The sequence below is a fragment of the Balaenoptera musculus genome, chromosome 1 (genome assembly GCF_009873245.2).
Source record: "Balaenoptera musculus isolate JJ_BM4_2016_0621 chromosome 1, mBalMus1.pri.v3, whole genome shotgun sequence".
Classification (NCBI taxonomy): Eukaryota; Metazoa; Chordata; class Mammalia; order Artiodactyla; family Balaenopteridae; genus Balaenoptera; species Balaenoptera musculus.
In genome coordinates this window covers 139,114,909-139,136,335 of record NC_045785.1, presented here as the reverse complement: position 1 = coordinate 139,136,335, position 21,427 = coordinate 139,114,909, and the positions used below count along the sequence as shown (strand labels likewise).

The 21,427-nt window shown below is 38.8% G+C and overlaps 1 protein-coding gene across 1 annotated transcript in view; it reads right to left on the bottom strand.

Moving 5' to 3' along the window:
* Positions 1–11,608: 11,608 nt before the first annotated feature.
* Positions 11,609–21,427, bottom strand: part of TSEN15 (tRNA splicing endonuclease subunit 15) — a 31,066-nt gene continuing 21,247 nt past the window's right edge. The window contains exons 4-5 of the mRNA XM_036830172.1: positions 13,486–13,627; positions 11,609–12,943 (exon numbers count right to left, since the gene is read on the bottom strand). Coding sequence (XP_036686067.1) covers positions 12,923–12,943; positions 13,486–13,627 — 163 coding nt within the window. The 3' untranslated portion in view covers positions 11,609–12,922. The remainder of the gene's footprint in view (positions 12,944–13,485; positions 13,628–21,427) is intronic.

Genomic DNA, 21,427 nt, shown 5'->3' with positions numbered 1-21,427 from the left:
CCCAAGATGGCTGTTCTCTTGCTCTCTGTACATCCCCTGCTTGACCCGTCCTACACCCTACTCACCTGACTGACCTTCCCTCTAAATCATAGAGCTTAATCAGTAAATGCCTGTGTACTTGCCCCTGGCCCCAGCTAGCTCTAATCTTTAGATCAGAACTATCTCCACTATGATAGTTTGTCAAAGGAGTGGTGAGGGGCACGCCCGCCTGCTGGTTTCCCTGGCAACCGATGAGCCAAACTCAATTCCCCCTATAACTGGTAACTTCCCCCTCCCACCAGGAGCGAAGACTGCTGTCAGGTCCTGCCTGCTTCTGCTGCCACAGTTGGGGAGGGGGAGGTGTCACTCCAGGACCTTGCTTCGGCTATGTAAGCTCCCCCTATCCATTAAACCACTGATGTCTCTGTCACTGACTCCGGGCTCTCTTTCTTCAGTATTGAGGCTGGGTAAGTACTGGGCTTGCAGGCCCGTGGGGCACAGCCTAGCACTATCTTTCTTACATGCCATCTTCTCTATCATTTGTGTAACCAATCTAGTTCAATCTTTTACACAGAATATTCTAGCAGTCTAAGTCCAGTCTTACCTACTCCATCCCTCTAGGTTCTAACCATAGCACAGTCAGAGTGATTTCTAAAACAGACGTCTGTTCCTGTTACTCTTCAGCTTAAACCCTTTATTGGGCCCACTGTTTGCATCATGGATTCCACCCAAGGTTCTCAATGACCTGTTCCTGGCCTGCTCTCTAGACTTGACTGTCCACTATGGTGACCACAAGCCACACATGGCTACTGAGCACTTGAAATAGGGCTAGTCCAAACTGAGGCGTGCTATAAGTGTAAAACATACACCAGATTTCAGAGTTAGTACAGAGAAAAAAGAATGTAAAATGTTTCAGTAATAACTTTTATATTGAATATGTACATGTTGAAATAAAAATATTTTGCATATATGGGGTTAAAAATATATTATTAAAATTAATTGTACTTGTTTGTACCTCTATTGATGTGGCTTCTAGAAAACTTAAACATACATATGTGGCTTGCATTATGTTCTAGATGTTTTTCTTACCCTTTATGTTTTCCATCTCATACTCTGTTAAACACCAGGTATGCAGGTGACTAACAAAGTAAGCTATGGTATTTTATAATCTTATACAGCACACTTTAAATGAAAATTAGAATGCCCTTGAACTGTCATACCCTATTCCTCCTGTGATGGCTTTAAAATATATGCACAAATCCCTTGACACTCCTCCTTTTAAAAGGTAGACTCTAATTCCCCTCTCCTAGAGTGTGGACTGGACTTAGTGACTAAGTAAATAAGTAGAATAAAGCAGAAATATCAGTGTGTCATAAAAAGTGTTGGAATTTCCTCCTCCTCTCCCCCTCCCCCACCCATCTCTCTTAATGATGATTCACTCTGAGTGAAGCCAGCTGCCTTATCATTAAGAGATTCAATGAATCAGCCCTATGGGGAGCTCCACATGACAAGGTACTGAGACCTCCTGGCAACAGCCATGTGAATGAGCCATCTTGGAAGTGGATCCTTCAGCCCCAGTCAAGCCCTCAGATGACTACAGCTCCAGCCAGTGTCTTCACCGTAACTTCATGAGAAAACATGAGCCAGAATCACCCAGCTAAGCTGCTCCCAAATTTCTGAACCACAGGAACTGAGATAATGTTTGTTGTTTTCAGCAGCTGAGTTTTGGGATAATCTGTTACATAGCAATAGATAACTAGTACACCACTCATGCCCTAAATCCCTCCACATTTCCACCCGAGGATAGGAAAAGAAGAGAGAAGAGAAGTTGCTAAGAGTTCAAACTTAGTTTTCACTTACTTTGACATCAAGATTCACTTCAGAACCATCCCCTCTACGAAGCTTTTTCTAACAAATCCCAGTCGATTCCCATATGTCTATAAAAAAGTTTTTTAATTAGAAATGTTTTCACACATTTTGAATTCAGTGTCTTATCCAAAAACATTTCCTGTTTTAAAATTAACTTTTTAGAAATAAAAACTTTTCTGATAAATACACACAGTAGAAATTTTGGAACAATCTAAAAAGAAGGGAATTTAAATCACCTGACATGTGACTGCACTGAGGAAAACATTACTGATATTTTTAATATCCATTTTGCATACAATTTTACATAATAATATTATCTTGCATATGCAGTTTTTCATCTTCTTTTTCTCATGCAATGACCTTGCCTCTCAGTTCCTTGACCTCCTCATATCAGCTACAGACTCCATGGTCAGGCTCTAGACCAAACCTTTGCTCCTCAAAGTGTGGTCCACGGACCAGCTGCATCAGCATTGCCTGAAAGCTTGTTGAATATGCAGAATCTAAGACCCCATCATGCTCTCACCTCAAGACATTTGTACTTGCTGTTTCCTTTGCCTGCAAGGCAAGTCCTTGTATGACTAATCCTTGCAAGACTCATTCCCTCACTGCATTCTGGTCTCTGTTCCAATGTCAGCTGCAGAGAAAAGCCATTCCTGACCTCTCTAACTAGAGTTGCATTCCTGTTGCATTCAACCCTCTCACCCTGCTTTACTTTCTTCATTACATTTATTACCACTTGACATTATTTTACATGTATTCATTTGTTTACTTCCTTCCACAAATATTTAGGGAACACCCACTATATTTCAGGCACAGTTCTAAGCTCTGGGGACACAGAGGAAAACAAAATAAAGTCCCTACGTCCCCCACACTAATGTAAGCAGGCTCTACAAATACAGTTTGTTAGATATTATATCGTGTTTCTTTACTTATTCATTCCTTCAAGAAGAGGCCCAATCCCTAACATCAACAGAAGGCTCCATGCCAGGGCCCATGACTTAAACCCACCCTGAACATTCCAGCTTCTATTTAGAGGGAATTTTTCAATGTGTTTTTGTGCTGTGCTGAGCTAAGTTTAACTCAGTTGCTTTCAATCCCGGTGAATTATCCCAGTACAGCTTCCCTGTAGTGGAAATTTCCCTTACTTGATGTAAACCACCAACTACATAGCTATTAGTTGTCTTATTCTTGTGCGTTTATCTGACTTCAAAGGGTTCCCCAAAACGGGACCAAAAAATTTTATCATCGTCATCATCATCACCAGCAGCAGCAGCAGCAGCAGGGTTAGGCCTGATAAAGTGGTCAGGAGCCAAGTTTATCTTTGGTGTGCACCTGCATCCTCTTCCTACCCTAGTGGGCATCTAGGGCCCATTCCTTGGAGGCCTGGCTCCCAGCGATTATCATGTATTCCCTCCTAAGGTGGCCACTTGCACATCAATGGAAAGTGCTTGGAGACTGCAAAGGAAGGGGATACAGATAGCTTATGATGTGCAAGGCTTTGTTTATCCCCGCACAGTCATTTCATCATGCAAGGAAAATACAACCTAGAAGGACATGTTTTGTCCGTCATTTCACAGGTGAGAAACCGAGGCTCAAAGAGATTGCCTACCGCTCCCATGTCACTCTGGATGGTCTGAGGTCAAAGCTCTGCCTTTCAAGCCTCCTGAGCTTCAAAAATTCAAATGAGCACATTTCTAGTGGTAGATTATCAAAGCCCATGATTGGAAGAACTTTTTTTTTTTTATACAATGGTGGAGGTGAGAAGAGAGTGATGAAAGTGTTGATGAAAAGGGAAGATTTATGCAGCAAGATCTTTCAATTACAGGTGGACCAACATTTAAGATAGAATGGATCTCAGACTGTCTGCACAAACCCCTTCATTTTACAGAAGTGGAACAGTAAGGCCCAAAGTGGGTGAATTATTCTCATTTAAACCTAAATTTAATTTAATAATTATGAGTAGGGAATCGCCATTTCTAAGTAGAGTTTCCAAATTTAGCAATGTTTACATGTCTACATTCCTTCCAAAACCTGTTGGATAAGTAAAAATGCACAGGTTTGGCATAGGAAAGAATGTGTAATAAAATATTAAGCGAATATATTTTGTTTAGAAACCTCTGTCTTGATTTCTCAAAACTACTAAGGGAAAGGATCAAAATATAATGTATCTCATAGCATAAGCATGTTTACAAGAGCATATAGCATCTTTCTTGTGGCCCATGGAACATGGGGCTCCCCTTTCTACAGGGGGTTGACAGGGCAGAAAGGCAGTTTTATCCCTTAGAATGGCAGGGATAGGACTGGGTGAGGAGCAGTCCATTTATGAACTTGAATGTGATCAAAGAAAACGTTTATTGAGCTCTTACTCTGTGCCAAGTTTTTTTTGTATTGTTTTTGTTTTGTTTTGTTTTGGCCATGCCTGGTGGCTTGTGGGATCTTAGTTCCCCCACCAGGGATTGAACCTGGGCCCCAGCAGTGAAAGTGTTGAGTCCTAACCACTGGACTGCCAGGGAATTCCTGTGCCAAGTATTGTATTACCAATAGGTAGTGTACTGTCTGATTGGTAAGATATGATATACACTAAGGAAATTATGTAGTTCTTGTGAGTATAAATATACATGTTAACAATAATTAACACCTTCTGTTGGCAAATGTAGAAGGATAATATTTTGATGTATTAACTGAAATGTTTTCCCTTTTCAGTAATTCTTGTTACCTGTGAACCTCTTCCCCTACAGCCTTTCTTGGCACACTGCGTTGGGGATGGGATTATACTACAGAACAAAAGAGGAAAATTCTTGCCTTTTGAGTTTCAAAACCTGAAATCTTGGCAAAAACAATATGTTTGGAAGAAAAATAGATCTGGAAATGGTCATAGTATTTTCCTACTCCTAAAATAAGATAAAACTAGGAAAAAAAAACCAAACAAAACTGGTGGTGGGGAGAGGTGAGAGCAAAAGCAGAAGAGCCAGACCCTTGACTGGGTCACTAAGAGGCCCGTACTCCGTTCCCTCTGCCCTGACTCCCTCTGGCTGAGTTCCCACTGCAGAGGAGAAACAGTAGACACTCCAGGGGAAATCCTGTCATCCAAGATGAGAATCTGTGGCCAGCCGTCCCCCAGCCACCCGCTGCTGCCTCCAGGCTCAGGTGAAACCTCACAGACCCCAGACCCTTATGGTCGTTCACCTAGCATTTTACTGAGACAGCAGAGAAGAACGTCTGGCTAGGAAAGCATATCAGGATGGAGAGGACCCGAGATGGCCTAAAAGTTCCCCCCACGTGCCATGGAGTTCAGGGAAAGAACGAAATATTTTCTAAGTGCCCAAGAGTATTGAAAGAGTGCTGAAAGATCTTGTGGCCAGGGATTAGGAGGACACAGCGGTGACTTAGGGGGAACAGGAGCACTGCAGGATGACACTCAATTCAGCCAACGCCAGCATGGACTCATGGGAATCCCCGGACTGGTGTCTACTCCCAACTTTCTCTCCCAAGCCCATGCTAATACACTCTGAAAGCCCCCTAGATCTACATGAATACCCCAGGTTGGTGATCTCATTAGATAATTATCCATCCCCCGAAAAAAGCCCCCAGGTTCCTCACAAACCCAGTCCCATCCATGCATCCATATTTAACCAGCTTCCTTCAGAAATATTCTTGCAGGGTTCAACTAAATCCCCCACGCTACCAGCACAAATACTTCCCCCCATTCCCCCATTCTTAGGATGTAAAGACCAGACAGCATAGTCTGTGCAGCAGCCCATGGTGCATCAGAAGAGAGAGAAGAGTAAGGTCTACAGTGATCCTGGGTTCCTGCTACATAAAAGATCTCTCTTCGGAGCTCAGCTATTAAATCTAGAACCTGACTATAAAAGTGGGGGAAGTTTCTCTTCCAAACTCTCCTCTCCCCCTCAGCCCCTAGGTCGGCCCTTTTCCCACCTCTGTGTCCCTCTTATAAAGTCCTCTCACTATCTCCCCATTGCAACCTGAAACCCATTCACATAAAAGTAAGTGACTTGGAATAGTCTGAGGTTTAACTTCCCCTCCTTCTTTGCTCCCACAGCTAATCAGTTGTTAAATTTATCTCCTTGCTACCTTTCCTTTGCTTTTCATTATCTGGGAGTGCTGTTCTCTGACTATCCCCTCTTCTCAGTCCAGGAACACGGTGGACTTGCACTTCCTCTCTTTCTTGAAGTTCATCATGGCCAGCCACGTGACTCGCTTTGGCCAAAAAAATGTGGGCAGGGATGACATGCTGCTTCTCCTGGAAGTATTTAATTGCCGTATGTGACACTACAGCACTTTCTTCTTCTGACCATTGGAACCAGCAACATTCTAGCTGTTGGAGGCTCTGTTGATCTGATTCCCAGTTTCCAAGTCTATGTACAAGGACTTGTAATGTGAGCAAGAAATAAACATTTGTTTAACTAATTCACTGGTTGTTACTGAATCTGTTGGAAAAGATTAACAAGAGGACACGACCCCCCATTGACCCATGAGCTGGACCAGGGCAACTGGAGGCTTCTCACCCCTCCCCTGTCCTTATAATGTATGCTCTGCCCACAGTTCCCACAGTGGGAGCCATTTTCAAGGATGCAGCCTTGAGATAGTAATGTGTTGTTGATACCATCTGGACTGAATACATGACTGAATCCACGTAAGGCCTCTATATAAACTTTTAAGATCCTGGAGGGTGGGTACAGAGATCTACTTATCTTGCGGCTGCCCAAGATAAGCCTTGTATGTTAAGTTCCCTTGCTTATTAAAACTGCCACCTACCAATCTGAGTGGCCTGCCTCTTTCTTCAGTCTCTCCTTGCTCTCTCTACAGGAGCCAGCTTCAGATTTCACCTGGGAAATTCCTCAGGCTGTGAACCAGCAGCATCATAATCTTGCCCATCCTAACATACCTGGGCTACTGTTGGGTTTCAGGCTCTCATCACTTCTCATCTGAGCTCTAACACAGGCTACTCGAAGTGTGCTCTGTACACAGGTGTCAATCCACAAGATATCACTGGTCTGCAATTAGGCAAGTACAGAAATTGAGAATAAACATTTAGAAATTCATATAACAATTCAACTGATTAACTTTATCTGTTGACTCTAATAATAAATATTTCGGGGGCTTCCCTGGTGGCGCAGTGGTTGAGAATCTGCCTGATAATGCAGGGGACACGGGTTCCAGCCCTGGTCTGGGAAGATCCCACATGCCGCGGAGCAACTAGGCCCGTGAGCCACAACTACTGAGCCTGCACGTCTGGAGCCTGTGCTCCGCAACAAGAGAGGCCGCGACAGTGAGAGGCACGCGCACCGCGATGAAGAGTGGCCCCCGCTCGCCGCAACTAGGGAAAGCCCTTGCACAGAAATGAAGACCCAACACAGCCAAAAATAAATAAATAAATAAAATTTTAAAATAAATAAATAAATATTTGGGCTTGTAGTCCCCCCAAATCTTAGCACTAGGCCTTTCCATGGGGTCCTGCAAAAATGCTTGTCAAATTAAATTGGATCAAAGCTTCATGATCAAGAAATAGAATTATGGCAGGATTCTAAGCAATAGAAAGCATATCTGGGGGATATTTATGGTGCAAGACCCTTCCTCATGGAGGGTGAAATCATCATTTAAAAGTTCCCTGTGTCTACTCTTTGTACCAGCACAAAATTTAGCTCCAACAAGCAAAGAAACTTTCTGAGCTCTTTCTCATTTAACATTAATTATGGTTTTAGGTTTGCCTACATAACAGCATGGAGATGATCGTATTTATTCTTTGGAATAAAACTTATAAATATATTGCCTATGAATATGATTTTCCAAATTATCCGCACACAGCTTGACATTTTGATACATTTGTTCAAGAGTCCAAGAGGATAATGTAACTGATCCCTAAATCACTAATAAACTCCCTCCAGGACTAAGTAGAGCTAATTTTTTTCTTCCCAAAGCCTGTTTGACACACATTCATATATTTCTCTGCACCATACAAGATTCTGAAAAGAACAGTGGGCTAGATGTTAAGAGACCTGGTCTCGTCCTCATGACCCACTCACTTGTACTACATGAAGCTGTTGCTTAACCACTTGGTGCCCTATTTTCTCCACCTACTGAATAAGCATAATAAATTAATAATAGCAAGTAAATAATATCAGCTCTGTTGTGAGAATCAAAATAAAGAGTACTGAAGCGCTTGGTAGTGAATAAATTGCTTTACAATTATCATTTACCATTTATATGTAATACTGCCTTGTAACATTCTCAGTTATCTTGTACACATAGATTTTCTCCTTTTAAGCCAGAAAATAAGTCTTTGAGAGGTGCATTGTGTAATATTTCTCTGTATCCTGTCCAATGTTCAGTCCTTTGGGACAAATAATATACATACAATGATTGTTTGAAAATTGTGTAATTTACCAAAAGTTGTTGAACCCCTTCACCGTTAAGTAAACTGCATAAACTTCAGACTTCATACACTGCATGATGGGTATTCCTCACTCACATTGGCAACAGTCTTTTAGAGTTTTGGCTAGGAGAGTTGTAATTGGCTATCTGAGCTCCTTGAGAGCACAAGTCATACCTCATTAACCTTTGTTACTTCAGCACTTACCACAGTCATCTAAGCACAGAAGAAGAACAGTTAATGTCTGAAGATAAATTAGCATGTTAATAAGTTAATACACTTTAATTAAATACTTCCTTAATAGTACCTCCATTTAGTACCCTGAAATCTAAAAAGCCAATCTTTGTTTGATTTTAGTTAAATTGATTTTTAATCCTCCAGAATCATCTAAACATTTTAAAAGCAGACCCGTCCAATAAGTCACGTGATTTTCCCACACTCTTCCTTTAGTGAGCCCAAGCAAGTTCTTACTCAAAGATCATTAAGCAGATTAGGCTGCAGGAGTGTCGGTGGTAAGGAATGGGACAGCTCTCGGTCTGAAAGGAGGGGAAATTGTACTGATTGTTCAGAATACGACACTACTCTGCATATATAAACAGTCAAGGTAAAATACAGCAGATGAATAAAGTGCTTCTGTCTAGAAGAACTATAAACTTTGGCAGGAACCACTGTGCTGCAGCAGTGAAAGGCCTCCTGCTGGGGCTGCAATGGAAAAAGTGACCTCAGAGAGGAATTCAGAACTAAAATGCTCAGAAAGAGAAGATGAAATATCATGAAGTTTTGGTTAAGTCACTTGGTTCCAGGAATATAACAGTGTAAAGCTGTTTCAGTTTTTTAAAAAACTGCAGATTACATGAACTTTGTAGATTACTATTCTATTCTAGTTGTAGCTTGGAATTCCAAAGTGCCTCCACCCTCATGTTCTTCACAAGAGATCTGTGGTGTTTAGGAACACATTCTCCTAGAGAGGCCCAGGCAAGGAAGCAAAATAAGTCAGTCTGGAGTCATTGGACCTAGATCACTCAGCATTCTACTAAGCCGTCCCAGCACAGAGGGTGCACTGACTAGGGACCCCAAAATACAAAGGCAAAGACAGCACTAGAGAGGAATCATCGCATACGCTTTCCCCCATCCTGCTCCCATCTAGAGAGGGCTTCCCTTTAACGGAGAAGTTTATAGGTATAACAGCAGCAGTTTATGTCTCTCACCACTGGGATTTAGCCAGTTCAATGAGTGTTTCAGAGCTGGGATCTCCTGCTAGGTGATCTGCTCTTGAAATTTTATCTAATATATTAGGCTTTTGCAAGGAAAAAATGAAATACATCATGGCATATGGATATGAACAAAACCATAATCTAGGAAAAAACACCCACCCGCCCTGGCCCCAAACAAGCTTTGATTTTTAAATATAGATTTATATTTTGAGTAAAGCATGAATCAAGTCACATATTTAATGTCAGTAGAGAGCGTAATTTTAGAGTCATGCCAGAAAGAAAAAGGGAGGGGGGTATGAGCACATAAAACTTATTTATATTTTTATTTATGCTATTTCCCACAGATTGAAAATAAACTTTCAAGAGCACCACTTCTCAAGTTAATTCATTCCTGAAGTCTGAAAATTTTGTGCTTATTTAGCAGTGCCCTCTGGTGTCCAAATGGATCATTTTAGTTTGCCTTCAGGCAAAAAGTAAACCATTATACAATTAAACAAGTCTACAATCAGCATTCATTCATTCACCAAATATTTACTGAGCACTTTATATATGCCAGTGTGTGGAAGGTGGTGGGATACACAGATGTATAATAAAAGACATGGTTTGTTATGACTTATATGTGGAATCTAAAAAATAAAATGAACTAGTGAATATAACAAAACAGAAACAGACTCAGAGATACAGAGAACAGACTAGTGGTTACCAGTGGGGAGAGGGAAGGAGGGAGGGGCAAAACAGGGGTAGGGGATTAATAAAATAAATATGTAAAATAAATATGCAACAAGGATACATGTACAGCACAAGGAAATATAGCCATTATGCTGTAATAACTTTAAATGGAGTATAATCTATAAAAATATTGAATCACTATGTTGCACACCTGAAACTACTGATAAAATATAATACTGCAGATCAACTATACTTCAATTAAAAAATTTTTTTAAAGACACAGTTCTTTGTTCTGTTCTTAAGGAGCCCATAGTCTAACAAGAAAGACAAATGTAAATGCAATTACAAAGTTACTTGATCACACAAAAGAAATCACTTTACCTATTTTTCACTAAAATGAGACTGACAGAGCTGGGTCGTCTCCATTCCCAAACTGTTCTGGACCATTACTCACACTAGCAGGTATCTGGCTGGCTTTGGACAGAACAACTTCGGTCAAGTACACAGGGAACATTCTGAAAAAGAGTAGACATCCCAGGACATACGGTGAGATTAAGACCTAGTTTTAAAGATTTCTGTAAGAAAGCGCCTTTCACAGTCAAGACACTTCTGGTCTTGTAGTTACAGAGGCCCACTGGTCACCAGATCTGACACACAAATCTAACATTCATTAAGCCTTACATTTCTTTCTGAAAATGCAGACTGTTTTTCTAGCACTGTAATGAAAGGCCTCAAAAGGAATCAAATGGCAGAGACGCTAAGAACTGATCATAAACTGTTTTCGGATCCTTAGATCTGTAAATTGCTGCCTAGGGTTACACAAACCCATATTGTTCTGAATTGGTGCATCTTCAGGCCTTCTGGGGAAGCAGAGGGAGTCTGAAGGAGTTGCCAAGACCTTCCATCAAGAAGAAAAGTAAAATTCAAAAAATACCAAAGGAAAGGAGTTCAGGAACTACTATAGATCAAGAATGATGCTTTATACAATTTTGTAATTTTCCTACTTTTGGTCATTTTTCCATTCTTGTTATTGTTGTTTTCCAGCGTAATTAGCCGTGACTTGCTCCTAACCAACAGAATATGGCAAAGGTGACAGGATGTACATGACTACGTTACACGATACTAGGAGGTCCATCTTGCTGACTCTCTCTCCCTCACTGGCTTTGAGGAAACAACCAGTTGTGCTGGCAAGGCTCATGTGGCAAAGAGGGTGGTATCCTACCAATAGCCCACTAAGCTGAAGTCCTCAGTACAAGCGCCCACAGAGAACAGAAAGCTGCTATCAACCACATGAGTGAAAAAGCAGGTCCTTCCCCAGTGAAGCCTCAGATGACACTGCAGCCCTGGCCAACACCTGGACTGCAACCTTACAAAGGACCCAAATTTGAGATATTAAATGTGTGCTATTTTAAGTTGCTAAGTTTGTGGTAACATTAGTATGCAACAATAGGTAACTAATATAGATCTCAGGACACTTTTTTATTTTAAAACATTTTTATTATAAAAGTAATACAAATAGAGAAAAACTAAAATATTGAAGAAAGACAAAGTCATCCATTTCCTGCCCTGCCATCCTATTATAACCAGTTAGTAATTTATTTTGTCATCTTTTTATTATATACTTGGTGTGTTATTTATAGCCATAGTCATACACATTCATATACTTTTGTATCTTGCTTTTTGTTACTAAATATTTTCTCATGTTTTTCAGTATATTCATTACTAATTTTTAATGGGTACATAACACACCATTCATTAGCTATATACGTTCATTGACTATTTCCCCAGACCAGTGGTTGGCAAACTATGGCCCTGTATTTGCAAATAAGTTTTATTGGAATACAGCCATATCCATTCATTTAGATACTGTTTATGGTTATTTTTGTCCTACAAACAGCAGAGCTGAGAAGTTGTGAGAAAGCCTATATGACCTGAAAAGCCTAAAATATTTCCTTTCTGACCCTTTCCAGAAAAATTTTGCTGACCCTTGCCTTAAACTTTTAAGTCATTTATAATTTGGATTATTATATGCCCCAAAATGTCACTTGAAACATCTTTGTGCATATAATTGTTTATACTTTAGGCAACTTAATTGGGAGGTATTAACAAAAGTGGAAAAACTGGGTTTACTTAAGAAAGATGTTTTTAAGGTTAACACTGTCCCCTACTATCTCTCTTGTAATATTGTAGCTATGATACAGTACAGGTGGTGGTAATAAGAATGGAAAAAAAAGACCCAGTACTCTTGTAGGTAGCAATTCTCTGGTCCCTATTAATCTAGACATGTAATTTTACACTCTGGATGAGCATATTTTTAGTTTTGATTTAAAGTCAACCAAAGAGGGAAGTGACAGTAATTGCAACAAGAAAAAAACCAATTGAAAGAATACTTTCTATTGGGGATGAAAAAGCAGACTAAAGTAAACTCCCCAGGTGTCAAGGTGTACCTGAAATGCCATTCTAGGCTAGCTGTAGTGACCAAAAGGCACTGAGAGGGTTGAGTAAGGGAAAGAGGTGGCAGTCTCAACAATGTTCTACCCTTCTGAACACACCCTAGGCATAAACTTGTATACAACTATAATTAAACTGTCTCCAGATGAGAAAGTTCTAGAGCAACTACCCTATATTTTTGAATAAAATAAATTCTTCTATCTGGGAAAGTTTTATTCTTCAAAAAGAAAACTTATGGAATGGGACCAGCTAAGTCAACCCTGACTATCTCTGAGATAAAAGATGAATCAGGCTGATGGGTCTCAATCCAATCTTGTGTGAATAAAGCAAGCATCGGGAAGTATAGGTGTCATCTTCTAAGGGAAATATTCTGCAACATTAAAAAAAAAAAATAAGATAAGGATGGACCTTTTCCCCAATAGATAATATAATTTAAAAGCAAAACTAGGAAGATATGTAATGTGATTATCCCAATTATGCCAACAATGTATGTAAAGAGATCATATAAAACACATTTATTTATTAAATTGTTCCTGTCAAAATGTCAACCAATTTAACATTTCCTTAAAGAAGTGTTTAAGTGTTCTTAAAACTATTTATAAGCCTTTCCATTCCATCCCAGTTACTCATCAAATCATTAAATGCATCATGACTTCATGAAGTACTCTGGGAAACTATGAAATTTTCTGTAGAGTAGGGAAGTCAAATTATTTTTGTGAAAACAGCTAGGAACATGTTACCTTGAACAGAACATAGCCATTTCTGAGGTATGAAAAACCAAGTCATTTTTTTTCTTGAATGTTCATATTGCAAAAGAAGTGATGGTTCTGTGAATGGACTGATTCACACTTAAAATCATGTCATAACTTTCTTCTTTTTTCAATGTTTACTGATAGTTGCCCCAAAACTGACCTGAGGATCTGGCAGCATAAATCCATCAGTAAGTTTGTAATAGACTATTGTGGAGTCAGACTCCACTATGGCCAAAGTAAAAGACATCGGCAAATCTGGATCACCTTGCAATTTTCGAGATGCCTTCAAGATCTCCCTTATCCTGAAAATAAAGTCACAACACATTTAGTGTTCACAATCACTCAATTAATAATAAGATCAAATACTGTAAAATCTTGGAGAAGAGGTAAGCAATAACATTATATCCATAATGCGGACTCAGGAAATGTATGAAGGCTCAAATATAAACATTTAAAGTTGTCTTCTTATACAGAAAATCTTGCAAATAAGAGCTATCTACTGACTTTCAGTCCTTCTCTTTTGTATTCACCCATCTCTCCTGATCATCATACCTGAGAGAATCAAAACTGCATTTAGGAACCAACAGGATGGGACACTAACAGTACTTAGTGCATCTAAATTAGCTAAAGATCTCGGTTACTCATTTTTCCAATTTTCCAACTTGGTATCTTACAGTGGAACAATTTGGTATTCACGTTTGTTGTTTTTTTTTTTTTTTATAATTATTTATTTATTTATTTTTGGCTGTGATGGGTCTTCGTTTCTGTGCGAGGGCTCTCTCTAGTTGCGGCAAGCGGGGGCCACTCTTCATAGCGGTGTGCGGGCCTCTCACTATCGCGGCCTCTCTTGTTGCGGAGCACAGTCTCCAGACGCGCAGGCTCAGTAGCTGTGGCTCACGGGCCCAGTTGCTCCGCAGCATGTGGGATCTTCCCAGACCAGGGCTCGAACCTGTGTCCCCTGCATTGGCAGGCAGACTCTCAACCACTGCACCACCAGGGAAGCCCCTGTTTTTTTTTTAAATAGACTATAATAAACATTTCCCCATGTTTCTACTGGTGTTAATAATTACAACCTTTATATGGCTATATAATATTCTATTGCCTCCTAATTTATCCAATCATTCCCCTATTGCTGTAAAGTTCTTTCAGGTTTTTTGTGAGGAGGAGGGTGTTAATATAAAGCTGTAATAATCATCTTTCTGCAGGTAGTTGTTTCTTTTTATATAATTCTGTTGGGTCTTTCCAGGTATCAGAATTATTAGATATGAATATAGATATTTTTGTGGCTCTTAATATGTATTCTGTTACTTAATAAAAGCTAGAAGAAAAATATAGAGAGAAAATACTTTTTTGTAAAATTATATATCAAACATCAATGTTGTAAAGGATTTCAGTTTGCTTGCTGTGGAAAATAATCTACTAAATCCAATATCTAGGTCTTCAAAGCACTATAAGCTTTTGTTTACCACAAACTAAAAATCCTTATTACCTACTCAATAAAACCTGTATTCAATAATTCAGTAAAATATAACCTCCAGAGGAGCTTTCTTAAAAAGGCAAATAAAAAATGATCAGTTGTTTTTTCATGAAGCTAACCAATTTTCCAGGAATTGGAAAAAGATTTACTAGCATATTAACATGCTACAACTGAATACATAAATAACTCAATACTATATTCTCTTTAACAAAAGTCTGATTTGTCCCCTTAAATTCTACTCCCAACCCTAAGTAAAAATTCTTGTGATTCTTCACCCATCCTACTAGCTGCTGAATCTATAAAGTATCTAAAAAGAAAAGTCTCTGCTTTGAAATATTCTTCCTATAGTAATTATAATGCTTTTTTAAAAACCTGTGGTGGAGACAAGATTTTAAAAGTGATTTAAAACAGCAATAAACTTCTAGAAAAGCTGAAATTAAATTGTTCTTGCTAAACTATCATTTAGTCACTGCATATGTTACAGAGTGATAACTGGTTTCTTAAAACAGTCACAAAAAGCTGCTTACCTACTATCATTTAAATTTCACAGGTATGTAATCAGATAAGGAGAGAATGAGTTTCTAAGTTTGCTTCCTCATAGTCAAACCATTTCTAAAATGACCTTGAAAGAGTCAATTCAACAATATGGTAATACTGCTAATACTGGATAAACAAAATGTTTACCTGACAAAATCTTAATTCCTTTTCAAGAGTCAGCAAAGCATCATCTTCTCTCTGAAGTCTTTCCTGCCACCTTTCCCCAACCCTACAGAGGCACCTTGTGCAAACCTACATTACTGCAATCACTACCTTGTATTTATATTTACATCTAAGTGTCTGTTTTCCACTGGATTGTACCCATTTTGAGGGTCAAAGCTTTTTAAAAAAAATTGTTGGGCTTCCCTGGTGGCGCAGTGGTTGAGAATCTGCCTGCCAATGCAGGGGACACGGGTTCGAGCCCTGGTTGGGGAAGATCCCACATGCCGCGGAGCAACTAGGCCCGTGAGCCACAACTACTGAGCCTGCGCGTCTGGAGCCTGTGCTCCGCAACAAGAGGCCGCGACAGTGAGAGGCCTGTGCACCGTGATGAAGAGTGGCCCCCACTTGCTGCAACTAGAGAAAGCCCTTGCACAGAAACGAAGACCCAACACAGCCAAAAATTAATTAATTAATTAAAAAAAAAGATTTCTGGGAAAAAAAAATTGTTAATGCTCAATATGTAGTAGAATACTTGGGTAGAATGAATGCGGTTTTTTTTTTTTTCTTATAATATTTATTTATTTATTTACTTCATTTATTTTGTCTGTGCCAGATCTTAGTTGCGGCATGCAGGATCTTTAGTTGCGGCATGTGGACTCTTAGTTGCAGCACGCATGTGAGATCTAGTTCCCCGACCAGGGATCGAACCCGGGCCCCCTGCATTGGGAGGGCAAAGTCTTACCCACTGGACCACCAGGGAAGTCCTGGAATGAGGCTTTTAGAAGGAAGGTTTCCATATGGCTATAACTAACTCTTCAGGCATATAAACTTTAAAATATTTCTGATAAACATTTTTCTAAAATTTATTATGCAATTCAATTACACTAAATAAAAGTTAAACTTGTCTTGACAGCTCAGGATCATCATTTTTGGTACTTATTATTGTAGATGACAGTGGTAGATGGTGTACCAAAGAACTCCTTAGAATTTAATTTTTTAAAAGTATCTGATATTTGCTTGCTTTTTGTTCATCAAAACAGTCAAATTGTTTTATCATTTGTCTCTATACCAGGGCTTGGCAAACTATGGTCACCTGTTTTCTATGGCTCATGAGCTAAGAATAATCTTTACTACATCTTTAAATGGTACATTTTGAATGGTCATATAAGTACCTACATAATAGCCTCGATTTTGCCACTCTGTCCGCAAAGCCCAACATATTTACTATCTAGCCCTTTAAGAAAAGGTTTGCTGACCCCTACTCTACATTACAAAAAAGGTTAAGGAGGCTTCCCTGGTGGCACACTGGTTAAGAATCCGCCTGCCAATGCAGGGGACATGGGTTTGAGCCCTGGTCTGGGAAGATCCCACATGCCGCGGAGCAACTAAGCCCGTGTGCCACAACTACTGAGCCTGTGCTCTAGAGCCCTCGAGCCACAACTACTGAGCCTGCATGCCACAACTACTGAAGCCTGCACGCCTAGAGCCCGTGCTCCGCAACAAGAGAAGCCACCGCAATGAAAAGCCCACGCACCGCAACAAAGAGTAGCCCCCGCTCGCCGCAACTAGAGAAAGCCCGCGCACAGCAACGAAGAGCCAATGCAGCCAAAAATAAAAATAAATAAATAAATTTATTTATTTTTAAAAAAAGGTTAAGAATAAAAATGGTAAGATATGATCACCAAGGCAGTGTTCCTTTTTTTGTTTCAATATTATTTATTCAAAAGTCAGAACAGAAGGAGGTTCCACTTCTAATGAGGATATAAAAGATCTCAAAAGACCACCATTCCTATGATAATAAAGAGAAAACACCTGATTTGCTTAACAATATGCCATTTTTCTTTAATGCCATAAAAGAGAGGTAAACACAAAGAAGTTTAAAGGAAATAAATTCCAATGAGCAATGAGCCCTTCCAGGGTAAAGTAGAGACCAAGACACAGCCACTTCCATCCCTGAGGGCAACTGCTAAGTCTGGCCACAGTGGTTGGAGGATTAAGCCAGTCATACGCAAGCAACTTCATTGGGATCAGGAGAAAACAGCATGACTTGTAAAAATGGCACATGAACTGGCGTGGTGGAATGGAATCTTAAAAGACACCAATCTCTCCAGTTCACCAACTCTCACTCATGGGACTTTTGCTGTGTTTAAGCAACAGCATGAGAAGCTGGGGAAGGGACTGGAAAATGGCAAGCAAGCCCTAATCACTAAGCCCTGCTGAAGAGAGGGCTGATCCCATTCTGAAGACATTTGAAACCAAGAAGAGAACTGAGATAACCAAAGCTGCAATTCTGCCATGATTCCTCTTGACTTCTGATTTGATTGACTAAATTAGACACTAACTCTACCTGCCAGAGGAAAGGATGAGCTCTTTGGAGGCAGGGAGTAGAATCGACATCCGTCTATCAACATCAGTCTCTTTTTCATACACAATGTCCAGCATCCAGTGAAAAACTCTAAGCTATGCGGAGAAGCAGGAAAATATATCTAATAATCAAGAGCAAAAAGTCAATACAAGATGACTGTCAGAAAACTAAGGCTGTTGAAAAACAGATGTTGGAATTAGTAAAGACTCTAAAATAACTATAATAAATGTTATAGTATTGAGGAAAAAAACAGACAAAATGGGTGACAAGATGAAAAATATAAGCAAAAAAATGAAAATTCTAAAGAAAATGAACATTCTAGAATTTAAAAATGTATTTTCAAAGTATTGACTAGGCTTAATGGTAGATTAGACACAGCAGAAGAAAGGATTTAGTGAACCTGAAAATAGGTTACAAGAAACTTAATTGAAGTACAAAGAGAAATTTTTTTTTCTTTAAATAAAACATCAGAGGCCTTTGATGCAATATCAGTTTAACATATGTGTAAACAGAATTACAGAGGAAAATAAGGAGAGAATGGTGTGTGTCTTAGTCCGTTCAGGCTGCTATAACAAAATACCACAGACCAGGCAGCTTATAAACAACAGATATTTATTTCTCAGGGTTCTGGAGGCTGGGAAGTCCCAGATCAAGGCACCAGCATGGTCTCATTCTGGAGGAGGTCCTCTTCGTGGCTCATAGCCAGCACCTTCTTACCGTGTCCTCACATGGTAAAAGGGGCAAGGGATCTCTGTAAGGTCTCTCTCTCTTTTTTTTTTAAATAAGGCCCACCCGGATAATCCAGGGAAATCTCCCAATCACAAGATCCTTAACTTAATCTCATCTGCAAAATCTCTTTTGCCATAACATATTCACAGATTTCTGGGATTAGGCTGTGGGCACTGTCAACTACAAATTGGCACTTGCCATTAGCACTTGCCATCCACCTCTACAAGGATTAAATCATGTGCTACTGCAGCTGCTGACTTTCCACACCCCCTGAAAGGAGTTCAGTGTGGAGAGCAGAAATGAGGCACTCTGTGCTCTGGGAAAAACTAGCAGAACAGGTCTTCCGATAATTAGATACTTTCAGGAGCTGATTTTATGAGCCCAATTCTTGTATCTCCTCATATCTAGAAAAGCACTAAAATCCTTCATGGTGACGTCTGCTCCTTGTGACTAGCAGAAACCTTCTGCAAAAAATATGTGCTTAATTGCAAGTACTCCCCCTTCACCAAAATCACACATATACTGACCTTCCCCCCTACCTCTTTGGAGCAGTTTCTCAGAGCTATCTGAAATGTGAGGTCTTTTTTTAAGGCACTCATTCCATTTATGAGGGCTCCACCATCATGGCTTAAGCACCTCCAAAGGTCCCACCTCCTAATACCATCATTTTCAGGGCTTAGGATTTCAACATATGAAACATAGGGGATACATTCAGACTATAGCAGTATAGAAGAAACAGCTGAGACTTTTCCAAAATTGTTGTCTCTGAATGTAAAGTGTCTCTTTTACAGACAGCATGTAGTTGGATCTTGTTTTTATATCAAGTCTTATAATTTCTGTCCTTTGATTGGAGTATTTAATCCATTCACATTTAAAATTAATACTGATATTGTTGGATTTATATCTGCCATTTTGCTGTTTGTTTTCTATATATCACATGTCTTTTTTGTTCCTCTGTTCCTCCTTTACCACCTTCTTTTGTAATAAATTGATGTTTTCTAGTGTACCATTTTAATTTTAATTTGTGTTGACCCCTGAACAACACAGATTTGAACTATGCAGGTCCAATTATACGTGGATTTTTTTTCAATAAATATGTACTATAGTGCCACATGATCCCTGTTTGGTTAAACCTGCGGATGCAGAACTGCAGATACAGAGGGTCAACTGTAAAGTTACACTTGGATTTTCAACTGTGCAGAGGATTGGCACCTCTAACCCCTGCATTGTTCAAAGGTCAACTGTACTTTTTCGAGTTTCTTAGTGGTGGTTCTAGAGATCACTATAATGTATCTTAATTTATCACAATTTACCTCAGATTAATACTAATTCAATTCTAAAACAAATATAGAAACTCCAGTATAACTTTCATTCCTTTCTTCCTCCTTTGTGCTATTATTGTCATATATATTATGCCTATATATTATAAACTCAATACAGTGTTATGTTATTGCTTTATACAATCTTATGTCTTTTTAAAAAGTTAAGAGGAAAAAGGATAAAAAATATATCAACCTACATATTTAATATTTCTGGTACTATTCATTTCTTCAAGTTAGTCTCAGATATCATTTCCTTGCTTCAATATAGCCCCATCCTTTGTGTTAATATTGTCATAAGTATTACTTCTTAATATGCTATAAGTGTGATCAGTTGATTTTTGACAAAGCTACAAAGGCAATTCAATGGAGAAAGTCTTTTTAACAAATGGTGCTGTAATCTGAAGATAGTATACCTCTATGTCTACAAATAGGATTATTTTAAGAATCAGTGAGGTGGCATACAGGAAAAGTTTTGCAAACTGTCAAGTAGTCACTGAATACAGTATTATTATATAATTTATATATCTGGTATTATATAGATTATTATATAATCTATATTATATAATCTATATATCTGGTATTATTATATATATATATCTGGTATAGATATATAGATATAGATATATATATATCTATATACCATATATATATATGGTATATAGATATATATATATCTATATACCATATATATATATATATCTGGTATTATTATATAATCTATATTATATAATCTATATATCTGGTATTATATAGATTATATAATCTATATATCTGGTATAATCTGGTATTATCTATACCAGATTTGCATTCTTGCAAAGGTAGTGTAACCACTACCTTCCCCTTAAAAAATAATTTCCACCTATGTTGAATTGTATGACAATTAGCTAGATTACTTTTCATATCAGAGGTTTACTTTAGAAAGAGATAAAGCAACCATAAATATTAATCAGAAACCTTATTACACAACACCGATGGAAAGTAACACTCTGAAGCCATGGTAATACACATAACTTAAAAATAAGTTTCTTTAAATATCCCTAACTGGCAGAGTATGACGAAGACGGGACACAGACGGAAAGGGAAATAAAACCTATTAAGACAACTTTTACGTATTTTCTTTTTCTCAAGATATGACATGGTTTAAATCAGAAATGTACATACATACGTGTGTGCGTGTTCATGGTTGTTTTCCTAATGTGAACTGTGTGGGAACTCTAGACCATATACTAAAGTTTAGGATAGAAATTTCCATCTCATTCATATTTGTTTCCAGAGTTCTTTGATATAAATAGCAAAACATTTTCAGACTTACTCAAAACACCCATGTGGGAAATGCTAACATTTGAAACTTAGCTCAGAGTTGTAAAGGGGGTATTGTTTTCGGAGTTGAGGGAAATCACTGTCAAAATGAAATGGAAGTTCCCGTCTCAGAGCTCTGTTTATCCTACTTGGTAGCGTGTGGAGGAAAATTACCAATGAATCTTCGCAGTAATAACAGAATAAAATAGTT